This window comes from Pteronotus mesoamericanus, unplaced genomic scaffold (assembly GCF_021234165.1).
Source record: "Pteronotus mesoamericanus isolate MK-2021 breed Mesoamerican mustached bat unplaced genomic scaffold, CSHL_Meso_final scaffold_533, whole genome shotgun sequence".
Lineage (NCBI taxonomy): Eukaryota > Metazoa > Chordata > Mammalia > Chiroptera > Mormoopidae > Pteronotus > Pteronotus mesoamericanus.
This window is the reverse complement of record NW_026555320.1, coordinates 7008004-7030184: the sequence shown is the minus strand read 5'-3', so window position 1 is coordinate 7030184 and position 22181 is coordinate 7008004. Positions and strand designations below refer to the sequence as shown.

General features: G+C 60.3%; 1 protein-coding gene across 1 annotated transcript; it reads right to left on the bottom strand.

The window, feature by feature from the left end:
• Positions 1-2057: 2057 nt before the first annotated feature.
• IL5RA (interleukin 5 receptor subunit alpha) lies at positions 2058-21883 on the bottom strand. The gene is made up of 11 exons (XM_054594615.1): positions 21808-21883; positions 19823-19968; positions 18708-18873; positions 16171-16324; positions 15906-16093; positions 14299-14444; positions 11601-11736; positions 7149-7334; positions 6300-6393; positions 5389-5473; positions 2058-2144 (listed from the first exon to the last, which is right to left on the bottom strand). The coding sequence occupies exons 1-11, from the start codon at positions 21881-21883 to the stop codon at positions 2058-2060; spliced, it is 1464 nt and encodes a 487-aa protein (XP_054450590.1).
• Between the last annotated feature and the right edge of the window lie 298 nt (positions 21884-22181).

Below are 22181 nucleotides of genomic sequence, written 5' to 3'. Positions count from 1 at the left end.
CATGCCCGGCACACGCCCCGAGAGCCAGGCGCTGCCTCTGCCCGGTGCCAGGGGATGGCCAGCTCCCGGGCAGGCGGCTTCTTGTCCCCAGCCTCCGGGGGGCGGGGGGAGGCAGTCCCATCCCATCCCAGGTGTCCCAGCTCCCGTTAGAAGGAGACGGGCAGGAAGCAACAGGCCCGAAGGGGCTGCACGTTTGGCGGGAGTTTCCCCGCCTTGTTTCTTCAGCAGCTAGTCCTCCAACGGTGGCGTTCGCTGGAATCCCCAGCCCTCCCCCACCGGCAGCGTCCTCAGGTGCCGTGGGAACCAGCAGCAGCGGCACCTGGGGGCCCCGTAGAAACGCAGGCGGCCCGCCCCGCCCCCAGACCTCCACCAGCAGACCCCCGGCCCCCGGAATGGCCCAGCGACCTGCACTGGGATGACCCGCCAGGGCACCGTCATGCCCGCGCGGCCCCCGGCCCCGGGGTCTCCGGGGCCTGGCACGCAGCCCTTCCCTGCGCCCCTTCCTGACCTGGGGGTCACCTCTGTGGAACGGGGCGTCGCGGCGAGAGCAGGGGCAGGATCGGAGCCGGTCGAGGGGCCGCCGCTCAGGCCTCCGGACAAAGCCCCGGGCGCGTTGGCTCAGGACAGCAGGGCACCTTTATTTCTCACAGCCCCGCAGGCAGGCGGCCGGGGGTCGGGCCGCGCGGCCGGGCTTCGTGGAGCCTCCTTCCAGGTCGCAGGTTTCTCGGCTCCCCAAACGGGGCAAAGGGCGCCCTCTGGGGCCCCTTGACAGAACCACCGACCCCGCTTACGGGGGCTGCACCCCCGGGACCCGACTACCCCCGGATGCGGTCACGCGGGAGGGGAGAGTCGCAATGTGTGACTTTGCGGGGACACACACACCCCCCGCTGTGCCGTGGCCCTGTCCCCGCTCTGGCTGCAGTGAGCGTGATGGGGACAGAAAGCCCTGGACGCACCTGGCAGCCAGCGCACCCCACTCCTGAGCCGACGCCAACTGAGCCGACCCCGGGCGGCGTGGGAGTGTGTTGCCTGAGGGGTCTGAGCTCCCAGACGCCCCCTTCCCTGCCCTGAGCTCCCCTCTGCAGGGATTCCCTGTCCCTCTTGCTGCTGGTCCGCCACCCAGGACGCACCTGTGCTCGGTTCTACCCACCCACCAATCACTGGAAAGGCCTCCAACCGGGGACACGGAGGGAGGCCTTCCTGTCCGGGCTGGGCCCTGGCCAGGGGGGCGGGGGGGGGGCGGTGACCAGCAGGGGGCTCCCTAGCCTGGAGACTGCGATCCACCTGCCGCTCCATGAACAGGCGCCGAGCAAGCTGCCCCCACATCTTCGCCAGCAAACGCCGCTTCAGAAAGTTCACTCTGGATCCAGGGACCCCCTTCACAACGCAGATCTGCCCAAAGCCTTTCCTGGGGTCGTCCAGGGTCGTTTGGGTTGTCCGGGTTTCGAACCCGGTCCCCTCCTGATACAGAGTGATATTTTTCCCTTTAAGTTTTTAAATTAGTTTGCCTCAAATGATGCCTGAACCATGAGGTGCAGCTTGAGCTTCTCCCTCCTCTCTCTCTCTCTCTCTCTCTCTCCCCGCCCCCCCCCCAAAAGTATCCAAGAGCTCAGGGGTAGGAAAGACAGCCGGGAATCCCGTAGCCGGTTCCCTCCGGCTGGTGCAAAGTGCTTTCTACCTGAGGTTCTGACTTAACCAGCCACGCCCTCCGGGGCAGCCCGGAGTCACCCCAGGTCACAGCAAACCTGCCTCCTGCACAAAGATGTCCGAGGTGGGTGCTGGCACCTCCAAGACTGGCAGGCGGGGAGCGCCCCGTGCACTGGGCTGGGAGAAAGCCTGGGCGCAGCGGCCGGACTCCTTAGTCCCGCTCCCCGAGGGCGGGGACGGGCAGGAGGAGGGTCGGTGCTGCGGCCACGGTTTTGAGAGCCGCGTCCTCCGGGAGCCTCGCAGCCCCTCCGGGCCTGCGCGTCCTGGCTCCTCTCTGCCTGGAAAGGCTGCTCTGGCCCTTTTGTCCCACAGAGCCAGTGGCGCGTCCGCCTGCGATGTCACCGCCGCTGTCAGAACACGAAGTCGTCCAGGACCTCGAGCCCAGGCTCCTCCACGTAGCTTATGACTTCACTTTCTGTTTCCCCAGACCCGGTTTTCTGCAAAACAAAACATCTCCGCTAAGCGGCCTTTCATAGAGCTTCTGGTGGTCCTTTACATCAGCTTCATGTCTGTTTTGCTTTGAAAACCAGTTAATGTTCACTGAAGACAACATGGAAAATAAAGTAGAAAGAAGACAAAAAATACATGTAAACCCAGCCCCTGCCCCCCGACCGAGCACAGCCCACAGTTTCTCCTCAGCCCTTCATTTCTGTGCGTACAGTTATCTCTACAGTCGTACGAAGTCCAGTGGGCAGGCGGCCTCATAAATGGACTATATTCTGTGGGACATCGTACGGAATTTTACATGTCAGTTCACGTGCCTAGGCTGCATCCTTTCTAATAGCTCTGTCGTGCTCTGCCTGCCAGTCACATTTGTGATGACCAATATGGGCGATTATAAATAGCACTGATCGGAATTAGAAAATGTGCAGCAAAAGTGACACAGTCTGGGAGGGACCGCGGTGCTCACGCTCGGCCTGCGTCTGCGCGCGCTGGCCTCCCTGCGCACCGTGCCCCGCCCCTGCCGCACCCTCCGCCTGGTGCACCTTCTGGAAGGATCCGTCTCTAGTTGCTGGCGTAGAAGCCAAGGACGGCCCGAGACCCGTCTCCAAAAAACGGAAAGCTCAGAATAAGATTTTTTTTTTCTTTTTTTACAATAAGCCTTTCTTTCAATTGCCAAAGGCAAACGTATCCCTCTTCCATCCCTCCCCGCCTCCACCCCGAGTATCTGTCCTTTGAATGTCGCAGTTTCTAGCTCAGGTCTGAACAGGCAAAAGGTTGCGAAGGACGGCGCTGGGACGCAGCGGCCGCCCAGGTCCCGGTCCTGCAGACCAGCCAGGCTCGGCGGCACGAGCCATGGCCACGGGGGAAGGCTGCCCTTCCCCAAACTGACCGTGTCCCGGGGCTTTGCCGCGCCCTCGCTGGCCACAGTGCTCAAGGCCCCCGTCACCCTGGTAGCAGAGGTCCCAGGAGCGCACCAGGCGGGCTTCCCGCCTGGAGGCAGATGCCCGGGCTCTGCCAGCAGGGGCCCCGCTGGGGCCCAGCTGTGGGCCTGGGCCCCCCGACTCTCCCAGGTGCGGCACCTGCACCGCAGCCGGTGGTGCTGCCTTTTCCCGGTTCTTCCTGCGCTCACTCTCTCCTCTCACTCTCTCTCTCTCTCTCTCCTCTTTTTTAAAAATTTTATTTACTTATTTTTAGAGAGAGGAGCAGGGAGGGAGAAAGAGGGAGAGAAACATCCATGTGTGGCTGCCTCTCACGCGCCCCCTGCTGGGGACGTGGCCCACAGCCCAGGCCTGTGCCCTGACGGGGAATCGAACCAGCGACCTCGAGGCCCGCAGCCCGGCACTCAACCCCTGAGCGGCACCGGCCGGGGCACGTCCCCTTTTTCGAATGACTCGGCAGCAGGAGGAGGCAGGGCGAGCCCGAGGGGCCTGGCGTGCTGAGAGCTCTGACGTCCGCGTTGCTGGTCCTGAAACCAGCGTCTCGGCCCCGAGCCGGAGTTTTGCACGCAGGACTTGGTGTTCCTGAACCACAGTGAAGGCTGACGCCGGTCCCCTCCAGCGGCCTGGGGACGCAGAAAGCAGCCCCCGGGGCTCTGCCGACGGCGGGCGCCAGGCTCAGATGCTGCGGGACGAGCCCAGACCAAGGGCCGCAGCCGGCCTCTCGGGGCGAGGGTTCCGCAGCGAGGGCGCCGGACGGCACAGCACAGAGGGGCCGCGAGGGTCCCCCAAGGGCCTGCTCTCCCTCCAGAGAAGCTGCGTCCCGAGAGCACACGGCCTGCTCCCCTGGCCACCCACGATGGGGCAGAGGGCGGGGTTTCTGCTTCCCCAAGGTCACAGCTTCTGGAAATGGTCCATTTGGCGAGCACTTGATTGTCCCTCGTCCCTCTCCTATCCCTACAAGGAGGCACCGACAGGTGCGTCTGCTCACGAGTGCTTTGTCAGAGAGAAGGCGAGACTTGTTAAGAAAACTGCTTGATGGGCGGCTGTGGCCTGCACGCTCCAGCCTGCGCAGCTGGCCGGGCCGGCCGCCGGGGTGAGGAAAGCTTTACTGACCCAGAACCACATGCACCACATGCGCGTCGTCTGTGGCTGCTTTCACGTGGCCGCGGCGACACTGAATAGCTGAGATAAACCATGTCGCCCTCAAATGTTTACTACCCGTCTCTTTACAGACCAGGCTCTCGCTGACCCCTGGTCTAAGTGACCGTGCAGTGCGAGGACAGGTTTCACAGCCATGTCACAAAACTGCCCCTGAAAATCTCTAGCCACCGCGGAGAGAAATGAGAGAAAAGCTACCTAAACAGGCTGACACGTCGTGTTTGCTGAGCGGAAAATTCCATGTTGCTGGGACGTCCCTTCTCCCCAAACTGACCTGTAATACCACACGGTCCTGGTCAAGATCCCAGGAGCCTTTTCTGGAGAAATTGATAAACTGGCTCTAAAACATACATGGAAATGAAAACCACCTAGAATAAGAAACACAACCCTGAAAAAACCGGTATTTGGATGCCTTACGCTACCTGGTCTCCAAGTTTACAGTAAAGTTATAGTAATAAAGACAGTACAGTATTGGCAGAAAGATAGACAGACAGACCGAGGAAACCACAAAGAGAGTCCAGAAAGGGCCACAACATACGGACAACTGACTTTTGACGGAGATAGCAGGACGGTTCCCTGGGGAAGGTGATTTTTTTCAGCGCATGATGCTCAGGGAAAAAAGCCGGAACAGCTAAACAGCCACAGGGACGTCGGCACTCGGTTAGGCCAAAGCGCCGTGAACGGTGAAACGGGCTGAGAACACGCACATGTGGAGAAGTCACCGGCCCTCCCTCTGGGCCTTTGCACGGAGGCCCTGGGACACCTCCCACGCGGAGCCCCGCCGAGCAGGCGCCCGTGTGCGGGGACCCGGGCTCGGGACAGGCCGTGGGGCCGCCCCCTCGCCCCCGACGCCGCTCGCTGCCCAGGGCCCAGGGGCTCCGGGACGGGCCCAGGGTCGCTGACGAGACGGCCGGCAGGACACTCACGTTCAAGCGCGCCTGCGGCGGGACTTTCCCAACGCCCAGAGACCGTCCTAAGCACAGGCGGCTAAAGGAGCAGCCGCAGGGCAGGACGGCCGGCGCCGCCGAGGGCCCAGCCTCCCGGGTGGGGGCCCTGCCTCACAACATGGAAAACCAGGCACCGGGGACAGACCCGGGGACCACGCGGCAGACAGCGCGGCGCGGAGGGCCTTCCGCGTTACCTCGTAGTTCATGGTCACCGCGAGATCTTTAATGTCGCTTTTTGGCCCTGGAACTGCTGGAAACAGCGTGGTCCACACGTGACACCTGAAAACAGAGCAAGCGGGGGAATGAGGTCCCTACATGTTCCTCTAGAACCTGACCTCGTGGATTCCGGGACCAAGACCTCCAAACAGAGGTCTACATTGTCATCGTGGCGGCAGCCCTGGGGTGGGGGGGCCCAGGGCCCCGGGGGGTCCCGAAGTGTTCAGAAAAGTGGGATGGCAGCAGCTCCAACCGGCACGCGAGGCCCATGTCCCACGAGTGGCGTGTGCGTGGCTAGCGCCCTCCCCCCACGGTGCTGGCTCACGGGATTTCTCTTTCTTCTCCTTTGAAAGGCCCTCTCGCCCCCCAGCGCCGCCCCCCCCCCAGCCCACAGAGGCATCGGAATATAACAGTTACGCCAGCGAAGCTGCCCCAGGGCCTCAGCTGTGTGAGGGCGGAGACCGAGCGCGCTCGGGCGGCTCCACGGCGCGCTCCGCCCTGAACGCCCAAGTGGCCGGGGAGTCCTGGCGGGGCCCCCCCTGTCTTTGGGGGGAGGCGGGGTCACCAGATCTGCATGTTGTTTCTAGAATGTGCCTGACCTGAGAACAGTCAGCCACTCGGGGACGGATGGCCGAAGGGCCGGGGTCACCCGGGGGAGAGGGAGGGGGGCCCCAGACCCATGTGCTGCCTTTCTGGAGCTGAGATGTGACAGGTGTGCAGACACAGGCAGCCACATGCTGAGGGGACAGCCAGGCCACAAGGGGCCCAAGGAACATGGATGTAAGAACTGTCGCACAAATGAACAGACGGTGGGCAAGTCCCAGCAGGGGCGTCACGGGCGCCGCCGGGCAGCAAGGCCCCCGACGCAGCCAGCGGGAAGGACACCTACGTGCTGCAGGAGACCAGGCCGGCGAGCAAGACACACAGGGCCACCATGACCAGGGTCAGACACCACGCCATCCAGGGCGTCCGCTCGTCGCGTCCTGGCGAACAAGAGGCAGAAAGAAACCAGAGCTGAGTCCACGACGGGCAGGGGAAATGGGAGGCCTCAGGCAGCGGCCGCTGGGCTGGGTGGCGCGGCAGCCGCTGCCGGCGGACAAGGACCCGGCCTTCCCAAGCCCCGGGCGTCTCACCTGGACGGGTCGCGGGGTGACGCCCACCCCACAAAGCAGACCCGAGGGTGAAGAGACAAAGTGCCACGGCGAGGCCACCCGCTCCCCCAGCGGGGCTTACCCCGCCGGTGCTGTGGGCACGCTGGCTGTTCGCTCTACGGCCCGGTGCGCGTCCCCTCGAGGGCGCAATGGGGCTTCGGACCTAAAAGGGGCAAACGTGTAGGCCTCCTTGGGGACCGAGTGACGTGGCCACCGGCGTGTTTCCCCAGGTGGAGGTTGAGCCTTTAGGGCCAGTGAACATGGACTGACACGCATGGTGACCAGGCACAGCGCCGGGCCCTGCGTTGCGAGCGCGGCGCGATCTCGCCATCTCGGCGCCCGGCCCGTGACCCGCCTATCTCGGCCAGCGAGGCCACACCACGGCCGACCCTGTCACTGTGCGCTGCCCGTCTCTCTTGCAAACCTTGCTTCGTGTCGGTGAAGAAGGACCTACACGGATTCTTCTGCGGGCTTTGACGGCGGCTGTGGGCTCGGGGAGACGTGACTTTTTCAGGCCACTAGACATGCGTTCATGAAGAATCCAAGGCCTTTCACTCTGTGTTGCAAATGGTGTTCAGAGAGGTCACGGGCTTGCTCCGCCATCTGGGCCATGTCCGGAGGAGAGGGCAAGTCCCCGCTGACGCCTACGAACTGGCTCCCGTCTGGGGTGGAGGCCGCCGGCTGTCCGCCATCGCGCACCCCCCGTTCCAGGTTAATGGGGCTCCCGTGGCGTTCGGCGCCCTCGTGTGGCCGGGCGCATGGGCCCTCCCTCCCTGCAGTCCCAAGTCCGGCCACAGGGACGCCGCCAGAGGGCCAGAAACGCGACACCCCAGCAGGGGCGGGACTGGGGTTCCCATGAGGGATGCTCCCCGATGTTGGCCCCCGGGGCACACTGCGCAGGCAGGCACACCCCTGAACCCTTCCCAAGCATTTCTTTGTCGCCTAACGCCCTCCTGAGCACCCCCTCCTGGCTGGACACAGCGCCCTGCAGGGCGGCCCCCGCTGGCTCTGTGCCCCCACCCCGGGCAGGGCTGGGTTTGCGGGCCGCGACCCCTTTTGAAGGGGGCTGTCCCGCATGCTGACCTTTCGGCCGGTGTCCCGGAGGCTCTGAGCAGGAGCGGATCGCTTTGACCCTGTGGCCTGGTGTTTTGAAAAGTTTCCTGTATTTCCATCTACTATTTTACAAACAGCCAGAGCCATGTTTCATCAATAATGGAAAAAGAACCTCTGAGAGGCAAACCTTTCAACGTCCCGAACCACACAGGGCGCGGCAGCTCGTGGGCTCACAGCCGGTTCCCCGGGCTGCACCCCGGGTCCCCCCAGACCTAGTTGTCGCTGCACGTGCTCAGAGCCAGTGCGCAGAGTGACGGGGAAGAGCCGATGCTGTCTCAGGGAGCGCCGCCGCGCTGCCGTCCCAGCGGGATGTCCGCGCCACCTGCGGGTCGCCGAGACGCTCCGCCGGGACGCACGCGCCCAGGCAGTGCGTTCAGAAGCTCCAGGCTCAGTACACGGCGCACGAACCCGGAGAGGCATCTGTCAGCGGGAACAGTCCCGTTCACGACGGGGTCAAGTTCGGGTCTTGCAGGAAGGAGGCACAGTGATGTAAACATTATCAGGGTCGCACACGCGGCTCTGCTCGCAGCTCACGTGGTGCCGCGCCCTGCAGCCCGACTCTCGGCAGGGCTGATAACAGCCTGTCTGCCCCGGCCTGACAAAAATCTCTTCAGTTAAACCACCCACTCGTTGCTCCCTTCAGGGCTGCCTTTGATAAGTGAAGGTCCTCGCAGAATTAGCAAGAGCACCGAGGGAAGTGGCTGGAACTCTCAGCCCCACAAAGGTACTGGCGCGTGCAAGGTGCGCATGGGCTCGAAGTCATGGCCGCTGCCTGCCCCAGGGTGGGCAGGGCGGTCATTTTTCCGAGCTGGCTTCTGCGGTGTCCCAGGGCGGGGGACCCCAGAGGAGAGGGCCAAGGTCAGCTGAGCGTGAAGGAAACACGCCCCGGCGGGGCCGCCGAGGCCCAGCCAAGGTTCCCACGTGCCCAAGGCCAAGTGGAAATTCCTGTGGATCCCCGGCTGCTCAGCGCTTTATCGATGCAGACCCTTTAGAGTCGGGGATATAAGTAAGTGAGTTAGAGGCTGCCCTTCGGGGAACAGTTCCCACCTGACCGTGCGTGTCCTTGGGTTGAAATGATTAGCATTTTGATTCTGAAAAGGTCATGAATTTGCATCCTGGAATCTCTAGCCCCAGCAAATTTCTGAAGAACCAGTGTTTCCAGGTGACTGGAGCTTTCTCACTCAAGGAGACTCAAAGATGTTTCTTTTCAGGAAATCAGCGGGCACCACTCTGTGAGCCCTGGAAAGGGGGTGTCAGCAAGCCCAGCCTTCTGAGCCCTCTGGACTCCCACTCCTTCCCAGTGCCTGTCCGATGTCACCAGCCGGAGCCCAGCCGTCTGGGTTCTGGTGGTGTCGGCTTCCGTCGATTTGACATCTAACGCATGAAAATGCTCTTGTCTCCGCACTCCGGGAAGATGAGGGGGAGCAGGGGTATGCACTGGGGCGGGGGGGGGGCATCGACGGAGGCCTGGACCCCACCCGGCCCCGGACCGCGGCCCTGCTCCGCCTCTGGGGCCCCGGGACCCAAGTCCCGCCCCTTCCCGTGCGGGGGCGGCAAGGAAGAAGAAGAGAAAGAGCAGGCACAGGAATCAGAGGGCAGCCGTCGGAGCTACAGGCTGGCGGCAGGATCCCCAACGCATACCAGGTGGAGACAGGGTCGAGCCTCGCAGGTGGCTCCGGCTTTTGTGGCAGGTGCCCGGGGCCAAGGGGCCGGGTCCCCTCAGAGGGCTACAGCCACGAATGCCAAGTCAGAGGGCAAAGGGACCGCTCCCTGTTCCATCCCAGCCACACCCCACGCGCCCCCGTCTTCTGCCTCGGTGGCTTGCACCAAGTCCTTACAGGCGCCGAGGGTGCGTCGCGTGGCTGCAGGAGCACCCTGCCCTCTGCCCCCGCGTGACAGAGCGGCCAGGGCCAGGGTTTCCTGAGAGGGGCTGTCCTGCGGTGGAAGGGGCGCCCGAGGGCGACGGGCCCCCCGCAGGCGTGGCCCGCAAGCTGAGCCACCGCGCACCAAGGCGAGCCTGGGGCTGCCGGACGCCCGTCTCACACCGAAACCCTCCTTAACAGCGCCGTCTCCTCGCGCCCGCGCCGTCCGCTCTGACCCTCGCCTTCGGGGCTCGGCGCTCAGCCCTGCGGGGACGAGGCCTGCGGCTGTGGCTGAGCCGGTCACCGAGACGCAGGACTCGGAGGGGCGAGCCGGACCCGTGACAGGGCTGGAAATCAAGGCCGGGGACGCCTGGCACACCCTCCCCTCCGTGGGGAAGGCCGGGACGGCAGCAAGTTTTGTTTCCACAATCGCTTGCCTCGCACGTGGCATTGGGTTTTGCTGGGGCTGGGGAACTAAAGGGCTTGGTAAATGGAAGAAGCAAAGACAACAAAGGAACAGCAGAAAGTGGAAGTTAAGACAGTTTAGAAAGGAGAAATTGATGAAAAGTGGGAAGTTAGCTCTTGAGATAAGACCTAGAAGCCCGTTGAGGAAGGGCAGGCGATGGTGTGCGCTGATACCACGAAACTGCTTGTTCTGGTTTTTACGAAGTACGTCTGTCCCCTGCTCTGGATGTCCTAGCACCGGAGGACACAGCTTTTGCCGAGTCCCGGGCCAGGCAAGGAGCCCTCGCGGCGGGCTGTCCCCCCGGGGGCGCCCCGAGCCGCCTCGGCCCGGCCCCTCGGGCCCCTCCTCTCCCACCCATCACACCTTGCGCAGCCCACGTTCCCCGTGTTAGTCACTCCGCTCGGGCTACGACGGGCTCATTGGATCTGCTCCGCACCCAGGCTGACACGTGGGCCGCCTCCTGGGCAGAGTGATGCCTGCACAGCCACTTCGTCTGACAACGACTGAGTTTTTCAGCATCTCGGGAGCTCCACCCCCCGACCTTAGAACGAAGGAGGCGGACTGGACACTCTGAGAAGGAGGCGCGATGTCGGAGCGGGCGCTGGAGCAAGGATGGGAGGGGAGGCTCCTGGGCACCGTCAACAGGAAATGGATGTGGCCGCGAGGTCGCCTGCCAGGCGGCAAGCCGAGTATAATGACTGCGCCCCTCAGGGGGAGCACGGTCCTGCCCAGCGTCTGGGGGGGCCGGTTGCCCACGATGCTTGTTAATCACCGGGATGAAAATGCAGCGCCAGCACTAGCTCTCTGATGATCCCACAGGGAGCAGGGGGGGACATTCTGGGGGACATGGGTTTATTAGGTGAGCAGTGATGTCCGTCAGCTCATCTTCATGAGAAAGTGGGATTTCCCCCAAGTAATGGTAGCAAGATGCCCCGGGGGAGACCCTCCGGGGCCCAGCTCCCAGCCAGCGCACCCCGGAGAGTGAGAAAGAAATTCTTAAAACCAGCTCAGATACACTCTAGCTCTGGATCACCAGCTGCCTCCCCGCACCTTTGGGATGGGCGGATGGTGCGCGCGAGAGACGGCAGAGCGGCAGACTCGGAAGGCCCTCGGGGCCAGGGAACGGCCCCGGGGCCGAGGCAGGACCGACTCGGTCAGGGCCGCAAGCCCAGCGCGCTGGCCGCCGCTCTGTCCCCCGCGGCAGACGCCGGGGACGGGACGCCTCCCGCCGACCTAGCCCCGCCCGGATGAGAGCGAGCCGGCGAAGCTCTGCGCTAGGTCTGACAGCGGCCTGTGGATCCAGTGTTCCCAAAATAAAAAACTTGGTTATAAAAGATCGGATAGAGGTGGAATCAGACCATCTAGAAAAAAACTGGGTCCAGGGTTTGGGGAAGGCTGGCAAAGCGAGAAGCCTGCGCATTTGAGGGTCACGGCTTCCGAGTAAGCGCCCCCTCCGGTCAGGAAGGCAGTGGAACGGCAGCAGACAGGGCACCAGGGACACACGACCGAGTTCCGACACCCACGCGTGATGCGCAGGCGCCAGGGCTCCCGCCGTCAGCGGGAACGGGCCTGCGGGGCGGCGGGCACCGGACACTCACCCACGAGCACTGGGCGGCTCCAGGGCCCCCAGGACCCCTCTCTGCACAGGCTGCTCAGGGCCGCTCTCACCGCGATGCAGTACTTGGAAACCTCGCTGACCGTGGTGTTGAACTCGTTGGTCCTCGATTCTCTGGTCTAAACGGGAAAAAAATCTAACATTAGAGTCATCTCTACACACACGATCTAAGGCAGGCCGGTGATCAGAACGGGAAGTCCTGTGTAAGTGATGAGACTCTGTTTGGTGACCCGTTTGCGATCAATGGGTCACATATTGATTGGTTTGCTTCGGGCCACTCCCGGTGGACGAGTCGCCCTTCAGGGGAAAGCTCTCTGGTGACCAAAATAAATGGAACGGGCAAGCGTGAGAGCATGATGGTCCGTTGCGGGGTCCAAACGGGGTGTCCCGATGGGAAGGCTGGAGCGGCGGACCCCCCAGGCACGACCCCCATCTCGTCCCTTCTGATTCTGCACTCAAATGCCCCACCCCGCTTGCTTGGCTTCCCCTTTATTTTGCCCTGGTGAACTACAGCCCGGGGGTCCCTCAGGCCAGCAGGCAAAGCGCGTGCTATAAGCGATTGAAAGCAGCCGGAAGAGTAACGTGCCGTGGCACAGGAAAGTGACATGAGGTTGGCGTTTAGGCCCCACAGACGAAGTTCCCTGGCCCGTGCCCACCCGTGCCCACGTGCTTCTGTGCCGCCCACGGCTGCCCTCGCCCAGCGCGCGGCGCAGGGCGACGGTGGCCCCAGCCGGGTGCCCCGTGAAGCCTGAGGTGCCTGGTCCTTTGCCGGAAAACGCGCTGCTCCCCGGTCTACGCCCCGGGGGCGCGCTGGGGCGGAGGGGGGCACGGGGAGCAGAGGGAGACTGCGAGGGCTTGCAGGACAGTCCCTGGGCCCCCCGCCCCCGGCTGCCGTTCCCCACCCCCCATAACACAGGGGCAGCACCACCGAGCTCCTGGGTCACAGAGTTACACGGGATGACCTTTGTCTAGCCCAAGCGTAAGAAGCTATGGGATTGAAGCACATGAAAACAGCCGCGATTCACCCATTTTTAATGCGCAAAAACAGCAGTTTGGGAAGGTTCGGTCTCAGTGCGTGTACTCGGCGGCGACAGGCAGCCTGAGCTGACTGGGCCCTGGGCGGAAGGGAGGCTGTTTCCTCCCACGCAAACCCTTCGCCTCGGCGCCCCTCCCCCCACCCAGGCAGTTCCCCGCCCCCGCTCAGCCGTGGGGCCCCCACCAGAGAGGGGCCCCTGACCTGCCGCGCCCTAAGTTCTCCCAGGAGTGTTTCTCCCCTCCGCGCCAGCCCCCACGAGCACTGGGCGTTTCAGCCGGTCACCCGGGGCTTGGACGCTGCTGCAGCCATTGGCCGGTGTCCCCAAGTCCAAGAGACCCCTCGCCCGCCACCCGGCTTTCATGCTGCGACCGGAACGATCCCTTCGTTCTACAGATGTGCTCCTGTTTCTGTGCTGAGTAAAAACCCTCCCGTCGGTTCACTGCCTGTGACTACGGTTTTTAAAGAGAAACCTTTTTTTTTATAAACACAGTCTGAGCTTCGTTCTGGAGGAAGTCCACTTGTACGTATTTGTTGAATCCGATGGTCCCGAGCTGCACTCGCTCTGCCCGCTGCTGGTAAGGCCTGCGTTCGCATCCTGACTTCCCCGCATTTTCCCAGCGTTGTGACCCTGGGCAAGTCTCCTGACCCCTCTGTGCCCCACTTTCCCGGAAAAAGAGCGCGGTAGCGACGCGAGGGACGTACTGTGAGGCGGGTCACCTTCAGAGCAAGCCCAGCCCAGCCCGTGGCGGGCGCTCAGCCGACACCGGCCTTCTCCTCAGCCCCGTTCCTCTGGAACGCCTCGTTCACGGGAGCTCATGAGTTGTTTAAGTGGCGGTAAAATACACGCCACATAAAACTTGCCGCCTTACCTATTTCCAAGCGCACAGCTCAGCCGTGGTCGGGACAGGCACCCTGCTGTCCACCGTCTTCAGCCCGGTCCCCGCCTGGCAAAATGGAAACTCCGCCCACTCAGCACTCACCCCCAGCCCCTAAAAGCCCCTGGCTGCTCTGTCTCTCTGCAATCGACTCTCCCGTTGTCTCCCGTAGGTGGGACCGTAGAGTGTGTGTCTCTTTGTGGCCGGCCAGTTCCCTTAGCGAGCGGTCGGTCCTCGGGGCTGCCCACATTGCGGCACGTCTCCGAGTTCCCTTTTTAAGGCTGAATGATGTCGCGTCTTCTGTATCTGCCTCGTTTTGTTTATTCATCCAATGGGGCGCCCGCGTGGTTCCGTCCCCTCGGCGACTGTGGATAATGCCGGGACGGACACGGGCGTCCACATTTCTCCGTGAGACCCTGCTGGCAGCTGCTTTGGATGGACCCCCAGAACTGCTGGGTCGTGCGGCGACCCCATTTTTACTCTCTGAGAAACCGCCTTGCTGTTTCCCCCAGTGGCTGCCCCCACCCCGGGCAGGCCTACGAGCAGGAGTGCAGAGCGTTTATCGGACCCCTTGCACGGTTTTCCGCTACAAGTATGTCCTTTCAAGCCAAAAGGCCAGCGAAGTTTGGCCTATTTTCATAAACCTGGGTGGAGGGGAGGGATCTGCGACCTCGTTAGCCCCAAGCGGCACCCCGAGCGGCCACTGCCGATAGCTGTTTAAATGTTTCTGAAGTGCTACCGCCACGCGTCGGGACGATCTGGAGAATTACCTGGGTGTAGCCGCTCCCGGTGTTGCGCATTTTGACTTCGTAGTTGAAGCAATGGGCTGGAAAGGCGGAAACTGGCTTCTCCCAGCGCAGCGCGAGGCGGGTCCCTTCAATCTCCGCCGTGACGTTCCCAGGAGGGTTTACTTGATCTGGGTTAGAGGAGAGGTCAGTGAGCAGGCCGACCACTCCCGTGCAAGCAGTCGCCCGCAGGGTGTACACGCCCGAACTCCAAGCCCGGGGACTCTGGCGGCCAGGCCCGGGTGCGGTCTTGTCTCGTGGAGGCCCACGTCCCTCCCGCGGCCCCAGGCGTTCCTGGCCTGGCGTGGCGCTGCGAGGCAGACCCCCTCCCTGCGGCTCACCGCAAGGCTGGCCCGCCGCCCCTTTCAGCTGCTCGAGGTGGAGGGTGAACGGAGCCCGCAGAGCACGTCCCCGGGCGCCCAGCGGGCCCTGCCCCCCTGTGTGGTGGGCAGCCAGATGGCCCCTCCCGTCCCGGGCTGCGGCTTTTGTTTCGTTTCGTGCGTCTTGTTCTGGTGTGTGCGGGAGACAGAGTAGGAAGCTCTCTCTTCTCTAGCACAAAAACAGTGCATCGGGCTAAACTTGTCTTGTCTTTCAAACAAAAACTAAGGCCTTTCCCCTGAGACCTCACTGGGCTGTCTTCGGCCCTGTGATGTGGGTGGAAATTACTTCTGGGTGAGTATTCTTGTCTTGGGTTATGGGACTAAGATCTCACAATTACGGAGGCCCAGGGACAAGCCACGAACGGGAGCCTCTGGCTCCAGACCCGGCCATACCCTAAGGAGAAAGTTTTTAACCAAAGAAATGTTTACTTGCTTTAGGAACCTGGGGACTTGGTCTCAGTGAACCGAAAATCGTGTAAAGCGAACGCCTCCCTGTGGCCAGGGTCAGGCTCTGTCTATTTTCGTGGTAATTCCATGGTCCCCAAGGCCGCCTCAGCACCGGCCTCGCCTCTTGTCCTGAAAGTGCCATGTTTAAGTCACCTAAGAAATATGCCCTCGAAGAGGATCATGTTCCTCTTTAGCTAATGCTGTGATTCTTTAAACAAAGTTATATTCCATTTCTTCCAGGTGTGTCACAGCCAAAGCATGTCCTTTGAAGAATAATATTTTGCGTGTTTATTGGATACCTGCACAGGGTGCTGTTCTAAGCACTTTATAATTATTAACACACTTAGTTCTCACAAAACCTCGCAGGAAGTGTTACTGCCTCCCATTCTACAGAGACGACCGAGGCTCAGAGGGAGGACAGCTTGTCTGAGGTGTCCCCCCCGCCCCGGAACGGCCGGGCCCGAGCCCCCTGCCCACAACAACGCCTGCCCCTCCGCGGCAGCCCCGCCGTCCATCACCAGGGCGGCTGTGGGAGGGGCTCCCGGGCGGCCGAGGGGAGCCCTCATCGGGCAGGAAGGAGGATGCCTTCCGCCTGAGCCCCGAGCAAATGGGACCTGGCGCGATACGTTTCTGTCTGAGGATCTCAGGCCGAGAGAGGCATCTTTGGCTCCGAAGCCCCCAGAGGCGGCAGAGCAGAACGGAGGAGGGTGTGGATGGGAGCAGGCAGCCTGGGGGGGACAGACCTCAAGACGGGACCTGTCTCACCGATTTCGTGAAGAGCGAACAGCTGGTCGTGGGGCTTGATGGCGGCGCAGCGGCTGGAGCCGTTGATGTGCACCGCCAGTGAGTCCCGCCCTTTGCCTTGGATGAAGGTCCTTGGAAACCAGCACGCGACGTTCCTCTTCAGCGCGTCCTGGCTGTACTCTCGGCATTCTTCGGTCTGGGAGCCATACCTAAATCGGAACCCTCGTGAGGTTTTGTGATCAGTGGAGACGACCCCGTTGCATGGGTGACAACAGGTACCACCCACCTGTAGTAGAAGAAATACTGCGTGTCCAGGGGGGCCTCCTTGCCAACGTGCCAGGCGCAGCGGAGAGAGACCCAGTAGGGCCTGGACTCTGTGAGGTTACTTGCCACGGTGTTCGTAGTGCAGGTTAAATTCACAGCCGAGGTGCCAGGGGACCCTAGACAGTCCAACATGAGAACAAGAAACGGTCACGACCGACTCAGTCCTGTACTTGCTCTGCAACCGCAGGGACTGAGGACACCTCCTCTACCCCCAAAGAGCAATTGCCATCACACACTTGTAGAAACCTACTATTTGCAAAGGGCCCGCTCCCTGCGGGATGGAGTGAGTTCCTTTCATTGGGGAGCTCTCTGGCTACAGTGCGGGGGAGGGCTTGTGGGGGACAGACGGAAGCGGAAATGTAGGAGCCTGCAATACATCGTCATTTGGAGCCCTGTGTCCGGCAGCCTCGGTGTTCCCACGTGCATTTATCAGCAGCCACCCAAGCCGCCTCGGTCCCGCCCGCCTGGGCCTTGGCTTCCCCGGCCGAGAAGGAGAGAGCCGGCCCACGGACGCCTCCCAGGCCACGTGCCATGCTCGCAGCTCACGAGGCCACGAGCAGACGCGGCACGGGGAACGCGGAGGGCTTCTCGGGGCAGAGGGGGGTGTGCAATCTGGGGTTGCTGCAAAATGGTGCCGCCCTCAGAGAGTCCACACAACTTCGCGTGGCCAAGGCCTGTGTGCTATGGTACGACTTGAAGGAAAACGAGATTTCAAACGGAGCCCTTTTAGGCTCACTTCGCCCAGGGGTGCCCCAGATTCCTTGGCTGGGAAGCCCTGCTCTTCTCAGCTTCCTGTCACCGTGGGAACCGGCGCCTTCAGAACACACTGTAGACCCCGGCCCAGAGCTCGCTCAGGGGACAGAGACGCGCGGAGTCTGGGGGCCGGGGAGACCCCACCACGTGCATGCCTGCAGACCCAACCGTGAGGGACGGCAGGGGCCTTCTGAGCTCAGCGTCAGTCAGTTATAAGGTCATTTTTGTCACTGGAACCCAGGGTCATTCACGGGGGAGCGGAAATGAGGCCCCCGCTGTCTGTAGAGAAGCTAAGGATGGGGGAAGCCGGCTGCGGCCAGTCTGCTTTGAGTGACCCCTACACATTGCTATATGTGTCGTGTGCATGATGTGCACACACACAAGGAGACACGACAGTCGTTCTCATGGAGAGAAGAGGGTCTGCCTGTGCTCTGAGCGCCTGGGGGCCATGCCTGATGGCAGCCTGAAGTCCGCGTGCCTCCCCGCCCTGTCCAAGGAGCGAGTTATTGCGTGTGAGTTCGGCTGGATTCGGGCAGAAATAACTCCTTTTCCACCCTTGTGCTCCAAGGAGGATCGGCACTGCAGCACACGGCTCCGGAAGGTGCACTACGGAGGGGAGGGGCCGCAGGCATTTCCTCCAGGAGCGGCGAGTGGATCGCGGGAGGCCTTGCGACAGCACCTGGGGTCCAACGGCACCTGGGATCCGTTGGCCCCGGTCCGGCCCAGTGGCTCAACTCGGCTCGTGCCCGCTGTGGATGGGCGGCTGTGTGGCATGGACAACGGGCTCCAATGAGCAAACGGACGATCTCGACAAAACTTGTCAGTCACCGACGTGACGCGGGAGGCGCAGCCTCGCTGTCCAGTGAACGGCGCAACAGTGACCCACGGGCCAGACCAGCCAAGGCGCCTGGGCTTACGTCGCTCGCACATCCCTCCTCTGTTCCTTATTCTGTGTGTGTGTGTGTGTGTGTGTGTGTGTGTCCAAGTGCCTAATCGGCAACGTCACTGGCTTTAGGTGTCGGGGACCCGGGCTCCCCCCTGAGGACGCTGCAGAGACGGGGGCGTACCCTCTCTTCCTCGGGGCATTGGGGCTTGCAGGCTGTGCCTCCTGCGCACTGCCAGCAAAGGTTCCTTCGAGTGGGGTGAGGCGTTGCAGAACTGAAAACGAACCCCATGTCTAACGCGCCCCCTGCTCGTCGCGTGGGTGTGATGAAGCATAGTACAGGCCCTGCCCCGTCCGGCCTGGTAGCGGGCAGCGGTGTCATCTGTTTGCGGAAGATAAATAATGCCATGTGCCCATGAGCGGCTCAGCCCACGGAGCCACCGCGAGGAGGAAGAGCGCCCTTCCGCGCACAGGCGAGCGAAGTGGAGCTGGGACTTGGTCTGGGCTTCGACGCGCGGGCTTATTCCGAGGAGCCGGGCTAGGGCAGCGGCCCCGCGGCTGCAGTGCTGTGTGTGGGCTCGTGGTCAGACATCCGAGCGGAGCGGAGCACCCACGCAGGCCCCTTAGGACCCGGCTGCGAGGGGCCCGATGACCCCTCGAGCCCCTGGCAGCGGCTGAGAAGGGCGAGCACAGTCTGCAGGGGCCCGCCAGGGGGCGCTGGGCGGGTCGGGACAGTGGGGCGTGAAGCCGCCTAGGCCAAGGCGTCAGTGCCGCGGAAGGGCCCTGGGCGGGGCCGGACGGCGGACTCGGGGGAAGCGCCTTGCTGGCGTTCGGGCTGCCCCCTCCCACGGAGCCCGCCTCACCTGGCGGGGCCTCCAGCTCGGCAGACACCCAGCGGCTGGCAGGGAGGGCGCGGCCTTCCCACGGGACGGTCCGCAGGCGGCCTTCCCACGGGACGGTCCGCACGCTTGCCGAGAAGCCCTGGTGAAGGACGCTCACCCGCCGGCTTTCAGTGTTCTTGGTTTCGTACTAAAAACAAAGCCCGCAAGTCACAATACGTCAGAGGCAGACAGCCTTTAGGGAGCTATTTTAAACAAATATGCATGTTCTTCCGATTCTTAAATGGCACATACAATGCAACGAAATAGGTTTGCTAAGAAATTAAACCCACAGTTCCATGAGCCTATGCTTAACCCTAAACTCATTAAGTTGTTTATATTAAATAGGGACGGCTTTTTACACCTCGATCACCCTCCATCCGGTGGTTTTCAAAACTGGATAAACAAATGACCCTGTTCTAGCATTCATTCATGTTTTTTAAGAAAAATCATTATAATGAAAACATCATGATCAATTCCTCTATGATACACAAACACATGCTTCTTATAAAAACAAACAGAAGTCTACAAATAAGTCCCACTTCCCTCTGACCACTCTCTCTATATCCCGTCTCCTCCCGTAGATAACTTTTGGACGTACGATTCTCTGGGATTCCGTGCTGACGGAAGAGCAGTCAACACTCTGCCGTTGCTGCACCCTCTGTTTAATTGCTTTGGGTGCTGACTAGTTTCCAAGCGCTTTCACCTGACCCTGCAGTGACCCCGGGGCCCTGAGATGTAGGCGTCGCAGCCCAGGTCGCAGGCAGAGGAACTTGGTGACCTGCTCTCCTCCCGTTTTATTTAGCCAGCTTCTTCTGGTGTTTTGTTATTGTGGTTGTTTTTGTTTTGTTTGGTTTTGCTTCTTGGCTATTTTAGAGAAGACAAAACCAATATCTAACCTGCTGTACCTCAGAAGTTACTGAACTTTCTTTTTTAAGAGAATTGTCCCCAAGTTAAGGTGCCCTGGGCTGCTGGTGACCAGCACGCACGAGCGCTCAGCCGTTGCAGCAGTTCTGTTTAGTGGAAGTTTCCTCTGGAAAGGAAAATGTGTCAAAGTTAGCATCCACGCTCCAGGCAGATGGCCATCAGGATGGACTCACGTCATCAGCCTGTGGAGCATGGATCCTCACGTGATAGCCCAGCTGAAGCTTCCTTCGCTCTTGATCGGGGTTCGGCTCCCAGCGTAGAAGAACTTGAGCCAAACCGGTAGCTTTAATGGTGAAGTTGGCAGGTGGGAGAAATGAAACTGACCAAAAGAAAAAGGAGGTACAGGGGTTCAGTTTACAGAGGCAGCACTTCTTAAAGTTTTAAAATATGTTATTGTGCACTCTAGTATCCTATTACGGCTATTAGAATGTATAATACTGACATAATTTTTGGAAGAAGTTCCTTTAAGGCTGCTTTAATTTTTTTTTTTTTTATATCTTTTATTGATTTTAGAGAGGGAGAAGGGAGGGAAAAAGGAAGGAAGAGAATCATCGATTTGAGAGAGAAACATCAATTGGTTGCCTGTTGCATGTGTCCCAGCTGGGGACAGAACCCACAACCCGGGCGTGTGCCCTGCCCGGGAATTGAACCGTCGCCCTTTCTGTTTGTGGGGCGACACCCAGCCAACGGAACCCCTCTGGCCAGGGCTACAGATGCTTTTAGCTCATTATCATTTTTCACTTTGCCTGGGTTTTTACCTGTAACACCTGCAGATTTTTAATTGAACTATGAATATTTCACTGTACCTTTTACTGTTTGGAACCATAGTTTTCAAACTGAAGGCCATTACGCATTGATTGGCTGGAATGATGTATTGGTGTGTGGCTGGCAGTATTTTTTACTGACACAGAAGCAAATAAAACAGAAAAGACATCGAAGTGCTGCTTCATGCATCAACTATAATAAAGATACATTCCATAATGATTCTGTTTCATAAACCTCTTCTTTCCATTATATGAATGTACTTATGCATTTGTATGTGTAATGGTTCATGATGTGAAATGGATTTCTTATCATGAGTCAAAGTCAAACAAATTTGGAAGCAAAACTACTTAAATAGTCATTTGTGGAGAAAAAGATTTTTTTAAAAAATTTTCCTTAGTTAACCCCTCTCTAACTTTGCCTTCAGAATGAAAGCTTTTATTTCAATTACGGAGCAATGATTGTACATTTTAGAAATTTTGGAAAGCACAGATGGAAAAAAAAAAGAGAAAAGAAAAATCACCCATACCTACCACTCAGAATGGTACTAACCTGGGATATAGTCCTTTATCCCTGGGCACATGTGAATAAACCCTTTTACGCTTTTTCTAAAATTAGGATAATATGGTACCACGACTCTGAAACCTCCCTTGGGTATTTGCTTCGTGGTCGGGATGTGCACCTCGTAGCCTCTGGGACCCGCCCAAGCGCCCCCCACCCCCCCCACCCCCCTCCCTGCACACCCCGGCCCCCGGGCCACTGTCTATGCTGCGCTGTGCGGCACAGCCACCAGGGGCACGTGTGGCTCTTTAAATCTAAACGAACTTAAAAAAATAAAAATAAAACCCTCATGGCCTTGGTGGCGGGAGCCCCAGTCCCAGGGCTCAGCAGCCGCCGCGGCGGAGGCGCAGCAGGAGGCGCGCTCATCGCCGGAGGCCGTTCTCTCAGCCAGCACGGGTGCGGGCCTCGTGCCAGGTGTCTGTTCTTAGACTCGGTCTTCGCAGCAGACCCACAGATCGACAAATTTCTGAGCCAAGCGCGGCGGAAGACAGTTGTCCCTGGGCTATAAGGCCTCCTAACCGTTCCCTCGTGGAAGACACGTTCCCGGGCGGCCACCAGCTCCAGCCTTATGCCAGGGGCTTTATTCTGCGGGGCCCGTACCCCCACCCTTGCAAAACAAGTGCCCTTGCAGCATCGATTTGCATTTGGGCCAAACTCGCTTTCTGAAAATGCAGCATAAAGAGTTTGTATTCTGATAAGGACAAATATTCCACCCCTTGAAAAAAAAAATCCACATATAATTTCCGAGTGGAGGGATCATTGAGAAGAAAATAGTGCTATCAGCTCTGAAATGTGCTTCGGTTTTTAAGAGACAGTGTTGCATTTCGTAGGTGGCACTTACATGTGCCAGGAACTCCGTCTGCTCGCAGGACGGCGGCGGCCCCCAGGAGGATCAGAAATGTGGGCGCCATGTCCTCGCGTCCTGTGGAAAACGGAGAGAGGAAGATCCAAGTGGCCATGTTTAGGAAAAATGGGCAGCTGTTTTCTAAAGTAAAACGTAGCCTTCTGGCCCATTGACCAACAGGATGAGAGATCTGTTACGTGCTAGAAATACAAACATGAACAAAGCTTGTCTAACGCGCAGAATGAAACGGAAATAATCCTTGTCATCCGCTCTGATAGCTGCTCCAATAATGCCGTGTATGCGGCACAACAGGAAGAAAGAGACTTCAGGATGGACCTCTAGAGGCGCGCGGGTGGCAGACACCG

Excerpts from the sequence above, each read along its gene's own strand:
- IL5RA (XM_054594615.1), bottom strand. The coding sequence starts at position 21,883 with ATGGCGCCCACATTTCTGATCCTCCTGGGGGCCGCCGCCGTCCTGCGA. Across the intron at positions 5,474-6,299 it reads GGCCTGGTCTCCTGCAGCAC|GTGTCACGTGTGGACCACGC; the intron begins GTAGGTGTCCTT and ends CTCTGTTTTCAG. Across the intron at positions 2,145-5,388 it reads CGGTGACCATGAACTACGAG|AAAACCGGGTCTGGGGAAAC; the intron begins GTAACGCGGAAG and ends TTTGTTTTGCAG.